This window comes from Nelumbo nucifera, chromosome 2 (genome assembly GCF_055504915.1).
Source record: "Nelumbo nucifera cultivar China Antique chromosome 2, China Antique-T2T, whole genome shotgun sequence".
In the NCBI taxonomy this organism is placed as follows: domain Eukaryota; kingdom Viridiplantae; phylum Streptophyta; class Magnoliopsida; order Proteales; family Nelumbonaceae; genus Nelumbo; species Nelumbo nucifera.
The window spans coordinates 63,505,789-63,525,163 of NC_142650.1; the positions used below are offsets into that span (position 1 = coordinate 63,505,789).

General features: G+C 37.3%; 1 protein-coding gene across 2 annotated transcripts; it reads left to right on the forward strand.

The window, feature by feature from the left end:
- Positions 1-13,164: 13,164 nt before the first annotated feature.
- GNA1 (glucose-6-phosphate acetyltransferase 1) lies at positions 13,165-14,775 on the forward strand. Of its 2 annotated transcripts, none has more exons than XM_010273348.2 (2): positions 13,165-13,920; positions 14,177-14,775. In XM_010273348.2, the coding sequence occupies exons 1-2, from the start codon at positions 13,855-13,857 to the stop codon at positions 14,696-14,698; spliced, it is 588 nt and encodes a 195-aa protein (XP_010271650.1). In that variant the 5' UTR covers positions 13,165-13,854; the 3' UTR covers positions 14,699-14,775. The 2 variants fall into 2 exon arrangements, with proteins under 2 accessions (XP_010271650.1, XP_010271651.1); XM_010273349.3 differs by having other exon boundaries at positions 13,169-13,816.
- Positions 14,776-19,375: the final 4,600 nt, after the last annotated feature.

Genomic DNA, 19,375 nt, shown 5'->3' on the forward strand with positions numbered 1-19,375 from the left:
CAACTGCAGTATATATGTGGGGACTGTGGCACCACAGTATGTGAGGTAGTGAACACGGGAAAAGCCTTGTTTTTGATAAACAGGATATACCTCTAATCCATAGTTTGGATTTTGGAGAGGAGAAGAGCAAAACCCATATATAATAATAATGCCTATTATAGAGATATATATGTTATATATCTTTTCAGTAATTAAGTTTTATCTCCAAAACCACCAACCTATCCCTTTGATTATATATTCATTTTGAAGTTTAATTGTCTTAATTGGGATTTGGGTGAATTCTGTAGGGAGACTTCAGGACAGTTAATTACAATTATTACTCTAACCAATGTAATAGATTTGAAGAGGGACAATTAGTTATGGGGGCTTAATTAATTTAAACTTCATAAATGGACAATTAGTTGGTTTGGTTCGGGTCAGTTTCAATTTTCACACAAAAAAACCGAAACTAATCCGAACCATCGGTTTATGATGTTTTACAACTCGAAATCGACCGGTGCTGAAGATAACCCAGCCGATTTGGATTGGGTCGGTTCGGGTTGGTCGATTTGATCGGGTTGGACCTTCTTATGAACAGCCCTAAGACAAACCAAGAAACTTCAAAGATATTGTGGTTATAGGAAGAAGAATATCTTTTTTCTTAGTATTTCTGAAGACTATTTGATTGCACTACAGGGTCAACAAAATATATTAGGATCAAATCTGTGGATATCTGAACTCAATTCAATAACATATTTACGGATCTAGATTTAATCCATTTACATTTGTACCAGATATGGATATACTCTAACAAATAAATGCCTTTGAAAGAAAAGAAGAAATTGGAACCTAGTTTGGCCAGGCATGGGATAAGGCATAGTTACAAGGAGTCTAATGTTTGAACAAGTACCAACAAGAACAATGAACCATTCCCCAGGACTGATCTCTTCATCAATAATTTGGTGGATCATCAGTTTCACCTCAGTACAAGTTGCAGCAGAAAACCCTAGTTTTAATGCTATATCTCCAATGTCCTTCTCAGCTTCATAGAGCTAGTTCTCTCTGTAACCGTATTCACCAGTGGTAGAAGCATCAACATGGTTAAAGGTGACCCGGGGGCCATTAATGCCTCCAAAACATTCTTGCAAATTGTCAAGTTCTTGCACATTATAACCATTACCATGGTTTTTTGAAAACGAACTGGTGACTGAACCGGTTAGGGTCTGGTAACTGGTTCAAATGGTCCGACCGTTTGATCTGAATGACTGGTCCGTTCTGACAAAAAAATAAAAAAATTAAAAAAATTGGAAAACTATCAAAGCCGTTCGAACGGTTCAAACGGTTAACCGGCCGGTTCAGTGGTTTGTTGACCAAAATCAACAGCTTTGGGGGAAAAAGCGGGTTCAGGGGAAAACGGAACTGGTCAGGTGACTGGTTCCCAGTTTTTCCAGTCCGACCATCCGGTCCGGTCCGGTTTTGAAAACCATGACCATTATTATAGACCAAAGTGTCAATGAACTCACCATAAGCTCTTCCAGGTACGGGAGCTCTCCATCCCTGAATATAGGATTGGTTTCATTGGACGAACCGACCTAAGTGCAATCGAATGGATGGATCTATTATCTCTGCTAGCCAATCCTATTTTCCGATGTTTTCAAAACCAGATCGAACCGGATGGTTGGATTGGAAAAATTGGGAACCGGCCATATAATCGGTTGTGTTTTACCCCAGAATCGTCTTTTGGCCAAAAACCATTGATTTGGTCAACGAACCTTCTTTGTACTTTAGTTAGGGCTGGTAAATTTTCAACCCAACCCGTTAACCTGCCCAACCCACCCATTAATTAATGGGTTGGGTTGTATCCATTTTGTCTTGGATTATAGCGGGTTGGGTAACCCAATAAGAGGACATTTGATGGGTTAGGACGTGGTTATCCAGCGGGTAACCATTAATTTATCTCTCTCTTTCTCTCTCCCCCTCTCTCTCTCTCAAGTATCCTATGCACTACTTTCCAATTCTTAACCGATACCCACTATCTAAAACTAGGGAATGACCTTAAGTGGATTCCAATGGAATGCATTCCTTAGTACAAAAATTGCAATGTAGTTACAATGATACAACCTCTATAGAAACAATTCTTAGTCAAGCATCTTTTCCAACCAAGGTTCAAAGTATCGATACATATCGGCCAATACGTATCGTTCTGGGACCCCTCCGATATGCCCCTACAGTGGGTGTATCAGGGGTCTGACCGATTCAGGGGATGGAGGAGACCTAAACCGCCCCCCCTGAATCAATTGCAAAAAAATAAAAAAACGTTTAAAAATGCAGTATCAATTCGCTTGATATGCCCCTACTGGCGTATCGGGCATATCGATATTTTGAACCTTGTTTCCAACATCACTCCTCTATAATTCAACCATTCGTGCCTATACTCGGTTAGGTACCAAGGAAGAACTCTTATGATAAATTTCAAGTGTTTTGCAGAATTATCATGACTTCTGATTGAAAAATGTATTTATGAAAGATTTCAAGAATTGGATTGGAATATGATTTGTATGTTGGGACTTCATTGATTGATGTACGCGTAAAATGTGGTAAACAGGGCAATGCTCATAAACTGTTTGACAATATGCATGTGAAAAACGTTTCATGGAATGCTTTGATTGTATGTTAAATGAAAATGGAGCAATGCAAATTGAGGATGTGTTGTTCGAAAGGATGCCAAAAGGAAGGATTGCTTCTTGGACTACTAGCTATGATATCTCTGTGCACTTTTGTGAGCTCTGAGTTTGAGGAGATGTTAAGGGTGGATTCAGAGGTAAATCCCAATTGGGTCACTCTCATGACGTGAATGTCCTTCCAGCGTGTGCTAATTCATCTACAATGAAATATGGGAAAAAGATCGATAGTTATGCAAGTGAGATTGTTTTGGGCATAAAACTTTCTATGTTTATATTTTTCTATAACTTATTCTATTTTCTGCACTTCTGTTCTTTATTAATAACTTTTATTTTCTTTTTGCAATTCCTAGTTTTTAATGGTTTTCTATATTTTTCTGTAACTTTTGTTATTTTTCTTCATTTTCTGTGTTTTTCAATAGTTTTTGTTATATTTATTTTGCAACACTGTTTTTTCATATGTATAGAAAGGATAAAATGAAAGTTGCAATTTCTGTTTTTTCAAATTTTTATGTAATTTCTATTAATTTTATGCATTTTTGTGTTTTTGTTTAATTTCTATTTTATTTTCTGCAATTTCTATTATTTTTGTGTAATTTTCATTATTTTATCTAAATGGATTGAGTTGGATTGGATTAGGTTCAGGTGAGTTTGAGTTGAACTCAACCCATTTAATTCTATCTAATTGGGTTATTAATGGGTTGACGGATTAAATGGATTAGAACCCAATCCGCCCAATTGCCACCTCTAACAGTGGTTCCTTCCTGCACCTAGGGGTCACAATTTAACAACCCAACCCGCCAACCCACCCATTAATTGATGGGTTGGATAACTTAGGCTGTAACCATTTAGTCCTGGGTCACTGATGGATTGGGTAACTCAATAAAGAAACATTTAATGGTTTGGGTGGGCTGGGTCATGGCGGATAACCCATTAAGCATTTAACTTTTGATATTTTGACTTTCCCCTTTTTCTCCAGTCTTCTGCAATTTTCTTCGTTGTCTTTACTTTTCTCCTCCTCTTCTTCCTCTCTCTCCGATTTTCCCGCTTTGTTTGAAATGAGTTCTGCTTGGATTCCAAAGACACTACAGTAATCCAGCACAAGAGTGTTAAAGCCCTTGTATTACAAACCAGCAGTGTCTCATCCTTTTGGATTTACCGCTTTCCTGATTTTGAACCAAAGGCTCAGTTTGAAATGAGTGCAAATACAAATATATAGAATATAAATATATTCAAAATAATACAAAATATAAGGTTTTGCACTCTACTTATTTATATTTGTATTCCTTTCAAATGGAGCAAAAAGGATTCATTCCAATTTCCAATACAGGTATATTCTAGGGTTTTGTTAGATTTTTTTTGAGTTTATGAAACGTGAATTTAATTTCAAATGTGGTTGCATGTGAAAGAAATAAACAATAGTTCCGATTTAGATTGAACTGAAAAAATAAGGACATATGAGTTGTAGGAGTGGTTTCCAAGATTTGGGTATTCGTGTTATGTGGTTTGTAAAGAGCGGAAAGTAGTTGGCTAAAATGGTGAAGCGATCGTTAGGGTTCCTTTAAATTCTAATAAATTTTAAATCCCTTCTGTGACCACAGATTAGTGGTCCATTTAGTTGTCCAGAAGTAGTGGGATGAGAAAAGAAAATTTTATTTTCTCATTCACTAGTTTGTTTGCTGAGACCCACTATCTTACAGAATCTACTTCCAGCTTTGGTTAATAAGAGCTGGCAGATTTGCAAGAGAAGTTTATGCTGTTAAGACAAATAAATCATGAAAAAAATTAAATTCATGTTAGATCTGTAACAAAATACTTTTGGTTTAATATATCTATACAATGAATAGGGGTTTATAACAACAAAAAAAAGGGTTTTACATATGGCAACCCAATAGTAAAGGGTTAGAAAATGGAGAAGATATGGGAAGAAGATGAGGATGAGAACTCCAGTCTCAAGAGATGAATCCCGTGCTCCTTGTCCGCTAAGCACTTGAAACACATGGAAGGAAAAATGTTCTTGATAAAAAATGCAAAAAAAAAAAAATGTGAATGATGTGTGAAACGGAATCCTGTCTCCTTGCCATCTGAGAAGACGAAGACAATGTCTTTTCTCCTTGTCGTCTGAGATTTGAGTTCAGACCGTTGCAAAGGTGGAAGATGAGAACAGTTCACCCTCGACAAAATTTTCTCACACTCGTCACGTAACTTTCGTTTCTCACTGGGGTCGCACCTATTTGATGAGACCCCACATTTCTTATTTTTGAGAATATTAATCCCAATTCATCGCATCATATCTCTCGAAACAAACATCAGAAAATAGGAATATTCGGCCATCCACATCGCACAAACCAAAAGGACTGTAAGAGTACTGAATTTCATTCACAAAGAAAGATTAGAGAACTTTCGTTTCTCACTGGGGTCACACCTATTTGATGAGACTCCACATTCCTTATTTTGAGAATACTAATCCCAATTCATCGCATCATATCTCTCGAAACAAACATCAGAAAATAGGAATATTCGGCCATCCACATCGCACAAACCAAAAGGACTGTATGAGTACTGAATTTCATTCACGAAGAAAGATTAGAGAACTTCAAATTTTGGTATCTCTAAAGTGATTTTTCCAAAAAACTAAATCCATCTTTTCTATTTAAGAGTAGTGGAGAATCTAGTTTTTAATTTAAAGGATGGAGTGACGTAGAAGATGAAATCTCTTGGTCTAATATTTTTCTTAATTTTCTACATTTTTCTATAAATTTTGTTATATTATTGTGTAGTATTTGTTATTTTTTTTGCATTTTTATGTTTTTTGTATTTTTTCTGCAATTCTTGTTATTTTCTGCTCATTTTATGTTTTTTCTGTAATTTTCGTTATATTGTTTAGCAAATTTTTTTTTGTTTTATTTCGTTATTTCTGTTTTTTCTTTGTTTTTGCAATTTTTGTTAATTTTCATTATTTTATGCAACTTTAGTATATATTTTCCTATAATTTATATTGTTTTTTTTTCTATGTTTTTATAATTTATGTATTTTTCTACAAGTTATATAAGTCACATTTAATGAATAATAGATTAAGGGGTTGGGTGGGTTGGATTGGATGAAGGTGGGTTTGGGTCGAATCCAATCCATTTTAATTTAATGTTAATGGTCATTAATGGGTTAGTGGGTTAGATGGTTCATATTCCCAACCATTAATGACCCCCCTAGCCATGGCATACATACACCATCGCATTAAACTATTTCAGCTTATGACATCATACAATGGTAAGGCATGTATGATAAAAAATAAGATATCTATATTCATGGTAAAGTATGGATGATTTTTATACTTCTACTTTAATTTCAAGGATTCTTTCTTTAAGCTGTATTTGGATGCTATGTAAATCAAGAACCGATGTAAAATTTACATCGGTTCGCTTTTGTATGCATTTGGTAAAAAAGTGTAATCATTATCGACGTGAAATTACACTTTGGTTCAGTTTTGCGTGTGTTTGGATGGAGTGTAGTTTTACATCGATGATAGATGTAAAACTTCATTACATTTAAAGTTTTACATCGATAGTTGATATAAAAACTACATCGATTTTATCGATGTAAAACTTAAACAACTTTTTACACTGATGATGTTTTACACCTCTTCCAAACGTAGCCTTAGATTCAATGGACTCAAGTGAGACTTACTAAAAGAGTCCCTAAAATCCTCAAGTTATCTAGAAATAAATCTAGATAAAAAGATAAGGTTGAGTAAATCCTATTCAAAATGGTTAATCCAACCTTATCTTATCTCCTAACTACATGGGTCCCACAAGTTGAAGCCTTGAAGGTGATAAATTGAAGCTTCAACTGATAAGATTTCACCAAGAAGGTTGAGACCAACTAAGACTCTCAACTCACTTCTATAAAAATGTTCTCATTCATAAGGAAAGAACCACTTCTAGATTCATCAGAGAACAAGTTTTTCAAATCCCCAAGTTGAATCTTTAAAGAAAATAATCAAAGGTTTTCTCATTGTAAAGAGATTAAATCTTAAAGATCCATATCTTGTTTTATTAAATATCAAAGATTTGATATTTGTCATCATTTTTGTGTCTTTGGATTTTTAGACAAGAAGTTTGCTGACAAATTTCTGGCACCCTCGGTGCGACAATCTTTGCCTCTCATCTCTTTTGTTTAGTCAACAACCTTTCAAGCATTAATCAACCATCTCAACCCCGAAGACAGACATCTTCAAAGCTACTAGTTGCAAACCAACAACTGTTAACCTTTAGATGACTTGTGGGCTTAACCCAAATCTTAACATCCAGCACTCTAGTTATATAACTAGGACTAAGGCTTGAATGGTGGAGCAAGCTGTTTCTTAGATGTAGACAACTCTTTTGTCTAGGGAAACTCCAATTTTTGGGGAAGATCCTACCAAGAAGCAAACACCTATTTTGGCCAAGGTCTTCCTAAGAAGCTTGTGACCTCTATTGTTTCATCAGGGGCAAGAAAACAATTAAGCTCATGCACATCTTCACAAGGATCAAACTCAGATCTTGAAATTGCTCCTTATGATGCCTCTATAATGGCATTCAAATCGCCAAGGTCCACACCTTAGGTTGAGTTTGTTTGTGGTGTAAATACAGACCAGTGTAATTAAACATTACAGTCTGTATTTGTTGGCGTTTGGATGGAATGTAGTTAAACATAAAAAAATGATGTAAAACTCCACTCACATTGAGTTTTACATCGACAATCAATGTAAATACAACTTCAATAAAAATGATGTAAATATTTACATCGATAATCACAATTTCATGTTTACAACAGTCCATAACTTTAAACTGATTGATGTACAATTCCATGGTGTAATTTTACTTTTACACCACATTCAAACACAACCTTAAGGAAAAGCCCATCTACAAGTCATTCTTACACTTTAGTGATGCTAGTAATGATGACATGTACCATGACTCTAGAGGAACAAGTTGCAAGCTTACAAGATTCAGTTGCAAGACTCACTAAGAGCTAGGGGTGAGCATTCGGTTTATTTGGTTAAAAACAGAATTGAATAAATCAAATTTTTAAAAATCAAACCGAAAGCAAATTATTAAGAAACCAAAACCGAATTTTTCGGTTTGGTTTTCAGTTTTTTGGTTAAAACCAAATTTTATTAATATTATACTAATACATATTATATATTATATATATTAATATATTAATGTATATTATAATATATGTATATGTCAATGTATTTTATATAATATATATACATATTATAATATATTATGTTTTACATTTTAATAATATATATTATATTATGTATATAATAAATTCTGGTTAATTCGTTAACCAAATTTCTAATCCTAAAAACAGAAACTGAAACCAAAATTTTTTAAAACCGAATTAACCGAACCAAAAAACCAAACCAAACAAACCAAAATCAAAAATTTCGGTTTGGTTTTTCAGTTTTAACCGAACAATGCTCACCCCTACTAAGAGCAATAAAGAGAAGGATCTCTAGATTGTCTTGCTTATGAATTGTTTAGAGCAGGTTCAACATGTGCAGACTACAAATTCTTCATGCCCTCCTGGATTTACCCTTAGAGTTTCATGTTGAAGATTAGACAAATCAACATCATCATATGCAACACATGCAAGGAATTCAACTAGAAACACGACAGGTCATTATTGCCTCACTCTTTGTGAAGCAGTTGTAAGAGATGATAATTGACATCATCCTTGCCTAGTATGGAGGAGCATAGTCTCTTGTAGCGTATGCCAAACCATACATATTGATCAAATGGCCATACATTGGCTAATGTTATATGCCATTGCACATATATTGATCAAATGTCATTGCCAATGTTATGACTTTAGCCAATGTGCATATAAAATGCCAAACCATTTTATATGAAATGCACATATATTTAAGTTTTATTGATCAAGATTAGAATTTGCAATTTTATATGAATATAAAATTGAAAAATAATTTTTTTTATTACTTTTGATAATGCTACACTAATAACAATTTTGCAATAAATATGTTAAAAAATCAATTAAAACAAATTTTAATGAAAATTTATTTCGTATTAGGTGTGCATGTTGTATATTAAATTTATGTGTACAAGATGCATTAGAATTTATTTCACCCCATATTAATAAAGTTAGAAATTGTATTATGTATATTAGAACTTCAGGGGGTTAGAAAACAATAATTTAAAAATTTATGTCACTAATATGTAAAAAATATAAAATATTTGTATTAGATGTACAATATAAGTGGAATTCAACATATTTTATGTTAGAAATTTGTTTAACATATGAACATGTTTTAACAAGTTTTTATAGTAAAAAAATGCCAAATGATTGCACAACTATGAAGATTGGGAAATTACAATTTGTATAAAAGATTTTTTTTACAAACTTTTTTATGACGAACTAATTTATTTTTCAAGAGTTTGGTATCCTACTTCATGTGTATTAGTTAATCAATTATTTATAATTAGTGATGTCTTTTCAAAATATAGGAATGTTCCACAATTTCAACAAACTATTGAAATTTTGAAAATAAAATTTAAAAAATGTTGGAAAAAATATTTCTCATTTATATTGTTTAGTTGCAATTTTTGACCTTAGAATTAAAAAAAGGGAAAATTCCATTTTAGTACCTTGAACTTTGGGGGTAGTGTCAAGTTAGTATCCGAACTTTCAAAAGTTCACTTTTGAAAAGAAGACATTGTTCATTGTTTTCTACCTTGTGACTGAACTGGTTATCTTCAAAGAAAAAGAGAGAAAAAACATGAAATATGATAGAGGGAAACAATAACTAAAAGTAAAGAAATAACTAGACAAGAATGTGCTTTAGATTTAAGGGTAGAAGACAATGACTTCATTAGTCTAGAACCTCAAACATCTCAACCGGTTTAATCTCAAAGTAGAAGACAATGAACAATGCCTTCTTTTGGAGGGTAATTTTGATATTTTCAATAGATAACTGATGGTAGGTTAACGACAAGGACAAACTTGATACTTTTTTAAAAGTTTAGGTATTGTAGTGTCACTTTTGAAAGTTCGGGTACTAACATAATACTGCCCCCAATGTTCAGGGTACTAAAGTGGAATTTTCCTTTAAAAAATCAAGTTTAGATGTTTTACTTGATCTTTATCATACAAATATGATAACTCAAATTAGAACAAAAAAGATAAAGTTAATACTTTATTATTTTAGATGTATGAAATGTATGAATCTCAAAGTTCAATAGGAAATAAGCAAAATTCAACAATCACACCGCGTAAAAGTGGTAGTGAAATAAAATTTTGTCAATAATAAGTAGGGGAAGCTAACAATCAATTGCCACCTCTTCATAAAGTTCATCATTTAGTGAACTTCATTGTATTTGCAACAATCAAGTATGTTTGACTACCTCAGTTTGGAGCATGGTTTTTAAAACCCACCCGGAGACCGAACCCGTCAGGGGTCCGGTTACTAGGTCGAATGGTCCGATCATTTGAATTGAATGCTTGGCCCGTTCTAACAAAAGAAATAAAAAAGTTTAAAAAATAAAAAAATAGTCAAAACCGTTCGAACGGTTAACCTGCCGGTTCAACGGTTTTCTGACCAAAATCAACGGTCTTTTGTGAAAATCCAGTTTTGGGGGGAAATGGAACCGATCACCTGAACGGTTCCCAATTTTTCTGGTCTGACCGTCCGGTCCGGTTTTGAAAACAATGGTTTGGAGGAAGCAAACAAAGTTGATGTTTTAGCTTGGTTGAGAGAAAAATGAAAAAAAAAATCCAACTCTTTCAACCATGGAACTTGTTATATTAACCCCTCTGGTGTCAATAGTTGCATTAGGGTCTTATTTTTTGTAGGCAACTGGTTTTTGGATGAGAAGAGGAGCAACTTGAATGATCATTCTTTGGAGATGTGCATTTACTTGAAGGATTGGCTAGATGCAAAAGATAGACTACAAGACAAAGGAGGACATATCACCTCAATTGATAGTTCACTAGATGCAGGTAATGGAGGTGGAACTTAAAAAAGTGTTGAATGCAATATTTTTTGTATTGTAATTTTTTATGTTTGATTTTATTTTAGAATTATTTGCAACGTTTTCCAATAATCCAATCCAAGGTTTTTAAAACCAAATCAGACAACGAACTGGTCAGGGGTCCGGTTCCCAGGTCGAATGGTATGACTGTTCGAATCGAACGGATGGTCTGTTCTGACAAAAAATAAAAAACGACCAAACCATTGAACAATTCAAATGCTTGGGTCAGCGGTTTGTTGACCAAATCAATGGTTTTTGGCGAAATAACGGTTCTGGGGTAAAACGGAAGCAATCCCCAATTTTTCCGGTCCCACCATCCGGTTCGGTCTGGTTTTGAAAACCATGACCCAATCCCATTGTAATTTTTATATTCAAATTTATCATTTTATTAATTCATCTCTATTGTATTATTTTTTCAATGTATTTTTTTTGTACACATTAAATTTCAAATGGATTAATTTTTTGACAAGTTTTTTTCCAATTTATTATCTATTATTCATGTTAATTTTATACTATTATATATTTTTATTTTTTTAGATTTTTTCTTAGTTCAGAAAAACTACAAAAGAAAAAAAAGGCCTAGTTGGAGTGTTGGACCCGACATGGCATGCCAAGGCCTAAGGGCTAGCCCATTATGTCACACCTTCAATCCATAACATGCTAGCACGACACAATCCACACCATAGGTCTACGATGATGTCAGCACCCAATTTTTTGCTCGGTCCATCGCATGTACCCTAATTCACCCCAAATTCCTGATCAGACGCTTTCGATCCTTCCGAAAGCCCTCAGATCCACTATTAAACCTACCCGATACCTTTTTGATGGCCCCTATCAACCCCCACTTGTACCTCAACCATTAAATCAGACACAACCATCAGACCCAAGACCTCCTAAAACACCTACCCATAAAATTTCAGCTCAAGATTCCTCCATTTACTCTTCCATCAAACTAAGATTTTGTTTTGACGCCTGTCGTTAGACTAAACACTCGGAACCCAGATTCCTTTGAACTTGACACATCCAAACCGATCAAAACATACAATTGAACTCCGGATACATCAAAACACCTACCTATAAAGTTTCAACCACAGATTCCCTTATTTAACCAAGATTCTGTTTTGGAATATCCCGGTAACCCAAATTCCTACGATCTTTACCCTCCAAGAATAATCAGACATCACCATTAGATCCCGGATACCTCCAAATACCCATCTGTGAAATTGTACCCAAAACTGCCTTTGTTTGCCTCTTGATCACTCAAAGGTTCCATTTCAATACAATAGATTAACCTAATAAAACCCTTTCCAGATTTAACCAATTCGGACCAGTTGGTTCTGATGAAGGAAGATTTGGCCCGACCTCGCAATCACTCCACATGGAAAAAACAAATAGTTCGGCACTTAAAGCAGCGTACCCAGGGCGCAAGCACCAAAGGAAAGAAACCAACAGTCCGAACTCCCTTCGAGGAGCCCGAACTCCCTACGAGGAGCCCGACCTCCCTACGAGGAGCCCGACCTCCCTACTAAGAGCTCGAACTCCCTACGAGGAGCCCGACCTCCCTACTAAGAGCTCGAACTCCCTACGAGGAGCCCGACCTCCCTACGAGGAGCCCGAACTCTCCCTTGGGCCCCGAGCCACACAAGGCAGTGACCCGAACTGGCCCGCCTCATGGCAGTTCGGGACACTCCCCTATCCGAACTCAAGACTTCACCTCGTTCGCCACTCTAGCACTTCGGCTCCGAGACGCCGAACTGAACAAACGTACCATACCTGACACCGAGGAGGTCCGTATCCAAGGGGCGACGCATTTGACTGACTTGGGATCTGACGCTTGACAGCCGCACTTCAACGGTCACCTACCACCGCCACTTGCCGCCGTCATCGCCAGTCGCAGAGACGGCTCCGACAAAAGGAAGCAGTGGCGGTTCTGACCAGTAGCGGGGATGGCACCCGAACTGGCAGGAGACCAGAGGTAACCGTACCCGACCTGACAGAAGCTTAGGAGTGAGTGCATGAGGTGGCTATAAAAGGCCCCCTACCCCCAAGAACAAGGTATGCAAACTTTGCGCTATCTGGTTTTATCTTGCCTTTGAAGTATTCTAACTTGAGCTTCGGTGCCTTCACATCGAGTTCCCCCCGGAGCTTCATCATCTTCTCCATTTCAGGTTCCCCACAATTCCGTTCAGAGACAAGGTCGTTGACAGTTAAGACCGGCCGAATTGCGCACCATCAGGGCCAATCTAACCCCATCAATCAACTCATGATGTCTGAAAACCCTACCTTGTGAAATTTGAGCAAAAAATACCCTCATTTACCCCTCCATCTAAAAAGATTTCATTTCGACTAATATCACTAACTACTCATCTCAACCTTCTATTTTTTTTATTCCAAAGCACGATTTAACCCAATTTGCCTAAATTTATCAAAATACCCCAATATTTCCTGAAATTATAAAATTGCCCTACCCCAATTGACGGGGGTAATGTGTTGGGCAGGTGATCCGGAGTCTTTCACTCCCCCCCTTCATTCGAACACCGAACCAGCCGCGAAGCGGCGGCAACCCCTATCTCCGGCCTTCCGTTCCCTCCCTCTTTCTTCTCTTCTTCTTCTTCTTTTCATGCTTCCCCTGTTCTGTCTTTGCCGCTGCAACTTGCAGCAGATTGGATCAAGAAAAAACCCCCTCCACCTCCGATCATTCTCCCTGATTCTTCTCTTTCTCTCCGCTATTCCCATCTCTTTTCTCCATCACCCATAACTTTTCCTCTGTTCCGCATATCACCGCCCCCTCCTCTGTCTCTGTAGTTTCTACGAACCGCCGCTGCAACTCCTAACAGCGGCGGTATCCTCATTTCGAGCCCAGTCTGCACCCCTCTCTCCCCCCTCTCTAATTTATCTCGTTACTTCCCTCTTTCTTCTCCATTCCCACCATCACTCGAGAAAACAATCTAAAACAAACCCAGTTGCAGCGTTCATTTTTATGCCTAAATGAGATCAGAACCTACGGCAGTACCCATCACTCGTGGGTGTTTCTCCTCTTAGTACAGCGAAGATAATCGGAGACAAATCAGATTGCGATATCCCCGGTCCAGACGATCGATTTCAGGCCACACAGTCCAGGTAAGCCCGCTTCTGGGGTTAATTATTCTGAATTTGTTATGCTAAGTTTGGGATCTGGGAGGGAGAAGGAGAGCCGATGGAGCTGGTTTCCCGAACCAACCCCTGTAAGCCCCAGTACCTACACAACCCCACTGCCGTTTTCTTGTCTTTGTTATCTTCAGAAATTGTTTTGAATCTATTGATTATTCAGAAATTGTGTCACCTTCTTTTTTTTTTCCTTTTTTTTCTTCTTATCTATGTTATCTTCATCTACAAATCGTTCTAGTTCTTTCCGCTTTCTTATCTCTAGCACCTTTCATTGATCTGTAAAAGATTGGTAATATTAGTTCTCTCATTTTTTTCATATGTTACTCCTTGCAGCTTGATCTCATATCTTTAGAAAGCCAGAGCTGTTATCGTCCTATGCATAAAATGAAAAACGGGTGTTCTAGTCAAGAAGAACAACTCCAAGTTCGGAGGCTACAGATCTCTGACTATAATAAAGGTTTCATTCAGCTCTTGCAACAATTAAGTGTTTGTGATTCTGTCTCTGATGAGGAATTTAATGCACGGTTTCAAGAACTCAGTTCTCATGGTGATGACCATGTTATTGCGGTCATCGAAGATGATCAAACAGGAAAAATTATTGCAACAGGGAGTGTCTTCGTGGAGAAGAAGTTTTTACGGAACTGTGGAAAGGTAGGGCACATAGAAGATGTAGTTGTTGATTCAAATGCTAGAGGGATGAAATTAGGGCAAAAGATTATTGGCTTTCTCACAGATCATGCTCGATCAGCAGGATGTTATAAGGTGATCCTTGATTGCAGTGTTGAGAACAAGGGGTTCTATGAGAAGTGTGGGTTTAAACGGAAGGAGATTCAGATGGTCATGTATTTCAATTGATGAGTTCTCTCCAATTTGGTCTTTCTCCTATGTTTCTGAGATTTATCAATAAATTTTGTGAAGTTTATGGGCATTAATTGTTTAATACTGAAAAACATCTCTTTTTACGGCAAATTTTTTAAACTACTCTTACGGTTTAATTAATTGAATAACATTACCCTTAAATTTTATGATAATTATCTTAGAGTACCTTTACCGTTAACTTTCCGTCACATTCAGTCACATGTGCCATCAATATTTTTCAAAATTTCCGAAACTGCCCTGTCGCATAAGTCGACTCCATCGGTAGCTGATGGGGTTACAGCACGGAACCGTGATCCTCCAAACTCTTTGATGAGAACTAAAACGATTAATACTTTCCGAAATATTGCTGCTAATTGAGGCATCGCTGGAGATTCAAACCCAACAAAGAAATATTTCTGAAAGGCCCATGTTTTCTAGGAATGGTGAGAGATTCAAAACCAAAAAAGAGTTATTTCTGAAACATCTCAAAACCCAGTGAGGGTGAGCTGCTATAATATACAAACAGAGGGAGAGGATCAAAGAGATTCATTTCAGGGGTCAAGGATCAGAGGTGGTCATTAATTCCATTGAAAAACCAACCCCTTCGGTGCAATGATATCTGTCTATTAACGAATTCAAGCTCACTATAATGGCGGATCTGAACACACTCCTCTGCTCTCTCTTTCTCCTTCCCCCTCCTTTCACTTCCGCCATTACAGCTGTAACTTGTTGAAACGGCAGATTCGGTAACAACCTTCTCGTTCTCGTCTGTTTTCTTCTCTCTCTCTCTCTCTGTTGTTTTTTTATTTTTTTCTACTATTTTCATTTTGCTTCTCTTCTCCCCACCGATTTCTGTCTCTTTGATACAGAGCACCGACCACCGACCCACCATTACAACTCATCTCCCATCGTGATCTCCTCTCTCTCTCCTTGTTTTTCGATTTTTCCTTCCCCTGCTACTGTCGCTTTTCACGGTCTGGCCTCCTGACAACTCATTCTGAGACGGAATTGATCCAATTCCTTCTATTATCAGGCCTTACTTAGGCGACACTACAAACCAACAAGCCACCCCCATTATAACCGAGCAACCATTGCCAATCATTGCATCCCATCCCTAGATTGAAATTAGGAAGCCACGGTCAGAGCAATTGTATCCATGGCAAGTGCTTGAAGTCAGTCGAACACTTATCGTTAAGCTCATCACCAGCCGTTGAAGCTCTCCTATACAAAGCCAGCTCATGAATACATGCTCTTACATCTCACAGCAGTTACATCGTCCAAATTGTCTGGAAGGCAATATAACATCACCTTTGATCTGTGAGCCATATTCCGACACTCACACTCACGAAAGGAAATCCCTAATTTCCTCCGAGGTTCTCATGGCGTTGAAACTTATATCGAAAGAACTCGAGGATTTGCAGAAAGGTTCTATTTTCTATCTACTCTTTGCTAATGGACCCTGCTAATATAGAAATCTGATCGAAAGCCAAGGAAGTTCTTGTTGGAATAAGAGTCGTGAAAATGGCGGATGTCATCTAGGTGTTTGTCTTTATCCCTCCACCACTTTCCCAATCTGTTTCTCTTTTATCCCTCCACTGAATCAGAGTCAAGGAAGTTCCCAATCCCTTGTTTGTCTGTATCCCTCCACGGAATCGTTGTTTGTTGCTTGTCGCGTGGTTACATAATAGAAACCCACATCCATCTGTCATTTTAGAGCGGAGCCCACTAACCAGCAGTTGCTTAGGGATGCAAGGAAGCCATGCATATTGGAGATGTAGGCGATGGGAATGTTGTAGGCAAATATAGATGCCCCGCAAGTTGAGGCTTCTCTATGGGATTTTTTTTTGCGGCAATACACGGTGTTTTTATGCAAAACCGAAGCCATGATTTTCATCCGTTAACAGAAATTTCAACTTCCTATGTCCTCCACAGCCACACCGCAGCTGCACTCGCACTTGCAGCGGCCCCCGCCTCTGTAGTGTCTTCCGTTGACGAAGGCCGATGCTTTTGTCCAGAACGTTGCCTTTCATTTTACCTTTCTCAACGGTGGCTTTACCTTCCAAGTTCCAACCGTGATCAATGAAGTTTACAAAGAGTGATTTCAAAGCAGTGAAACCAAAGAGAGGTAGAAGGCAGTGTCTCAATGTACACATTCCATCTCTCTCAACTTGTATTTCTCCTTTTACGTTTTATTTTGAAAATTTGAAGGAAAATAAAGGATACAATTTTTTTTTTTCTTTAGGCTAGGAGGTTTTAAACAATTATCAGAAACAGTAAGGGTGGTTTAAGACAATAATTTAACAATAAGTGTAGAGTTTGTCAATTAGCTAAACAGTAAGGGTAATTTAAGAAATTTGCCCTTAATTTTATTATCATATACCATTTGTTTCTCAATTGGTTTCTTAATTTTTTTATAGGATTGCTTTGCTTTAGCTACAAATCTATTTTTTTCCTTAAGGCTATGTTTGCTTGTCTATGCAATGGACATACAATTTTTCCATAGTAGTTTTATTAATTCAAATAACGGAAATACAATTAACCTAGGAGGAGGCATGAGATGTTACCTCCCCGAGGACTGAACCATATACACTAAACATGCCCAAGCCTGAAACACAATTACAAAGTAGCCCAAAACAGATCTCCCCTTACCCCTTGCTTGGCCAGAGAATCAGCTATTGCATTTGCTATCTTTTGACCCACTGAAACCTAACAGTCATATTTCTTGTCATCCATTTAACTTTATTTAACAGATCCCTATAGCCCCACAAGCTGTTTCTGGGCTATTCAGCCAGCCTACTATTACCTTGGAATCCTCTTTTGCTAATAGATTGTTCACTCCAATTTGACTAGCCATTTGTATACCTTGTACCGCTACTAGTAACTCTGCCCTTACAGAATCACCTTCACCCACTGGTCCTGAAAATAGAGACAACATATTGCTGTATTTGTCTCTCAGAATCCCACCAATTCCGGATGGCCCTTAGTTACCTTGGTAGCTGCCATCAAAATTCAATTTTACTACTCCATCTGGTGGGGGTTTCCATTCAACTTGTGAATTGTTCTTGGTGGAGACTGTAGAAGCTACTACAACCCAATTTCTCCTCAAGTCATCAAAGGAGTAATCTACCAACAAATGTGAAGATTTTAACCATGAGGTAGTCCTTCAATATGCATTCTTTGATTTTAGCATGACTTCTTTCCTATTCTTGAAATATTATAACATTTCTCTCATTCCATAAAGTCAACAAGGTAGCAGCTCTAATACATTTCCACATTAGCTTCCCTCTTCTTGTCAATCTCCCAAAAGCAGCCGGAGTGAACAACAACTTTACTTCAGAGGGTAAGTTCCACCTGCACCCAAATAAGGAAACAAACCAGTTCGGCAGTAAAGGAGAACGATATCAACAAATGGTTACAATCCTCATCCTTCACTTTACACAGAAAGCACCAATTTGGGGACAAACACATAAAATGTTTTTTTATTTTGCAAGTTTTCTACAATATTTATCTTACCATAATAGGCTTCCCAACAAAACATTACTATTTTGGGGGATATTGGCCTTGACCAAACCTCTTTAACAGGGAAGACTTGAGAGGAGGGGTTGGAGCAAACTTAAAGAAAGATGCACAAGTGAAGGAATTATCCAGGGTTAGGGAACTCTTTTATCCGGGTTAGGGGGTCCAAACACACCGAATCTAGAAGCAACAATAGCTTTGAAACACAAAGAAATTCTTCATCCCTTAACCCTCTTTGAAACCCAAAATCCAAGTTTAAAGCCAAAGGGCAAACTGGGGGAGGGGAGGGGAGGGGAGGGGGGGGAAGGAACCATGAAATGGGTTTCTCTTTAAAGAGGGAGAAGGAATAAAGAGAAGGGAAACGGTCTTTTAGGAGTTGAGTTCTCACCCAAGTATCTTCCCGAAAAAGAATGGAGTTTCTAGAACAAGCATCGTACCTTACAAAACTGAGGAATTTAGGGAGAATGCTAGAGATAGCCTTCCAAGGTGTTGTGAGCAAAGCCCTTAGGATAATCATTAACTAAAAGCATCAGCGACTAAAGTGAAAAGGAAAGGTGACATGGAGTCACCTTGTCTCAGACCCCTACTAGCTAGGAATAATCATTAACTACCCCGTTGACTAGGATGGAATAATGGCAATTAGAAAGACAATCGTTTATCCATTTGCACCTTTTATCCCCAAACCCACACTTAGCACGAGTAACAAGATTCCCCAATCCACCAGGTCATAGGCCTTTTCAAAATCTATTTTACAAACATAACCTTGACACCCCGATCTCCTCATCTCCTCCACACATTCATTTGCTATTAGAATCTGATATACAATTTGTCTCCCCTGAACAAAAGCTCCTTGCACTTGGCTGATAACACAAGTAAGCACCTTTTTTATCCTCAAAGATAAGACCTTAGCCACAATCTTGTATACACTAATCACCAAACTAATAGGTCTAAAATCCTTTGGATGCTTGGCCTCTTTCTTCTTGGGAATTAAGGCTAAAAAAGTACAATTAATTCCACAACTCATCATTGGATTATCCTCAAATTCCTTAAAGACCTCAATTAAATCTTCTTTGACTATGTCCCAAAAATCTTGAAGGAAATCCATTATAAACCCATCTAGCTCCAGTGCTTTAGATCTATCCATGGAAAAAATGACTT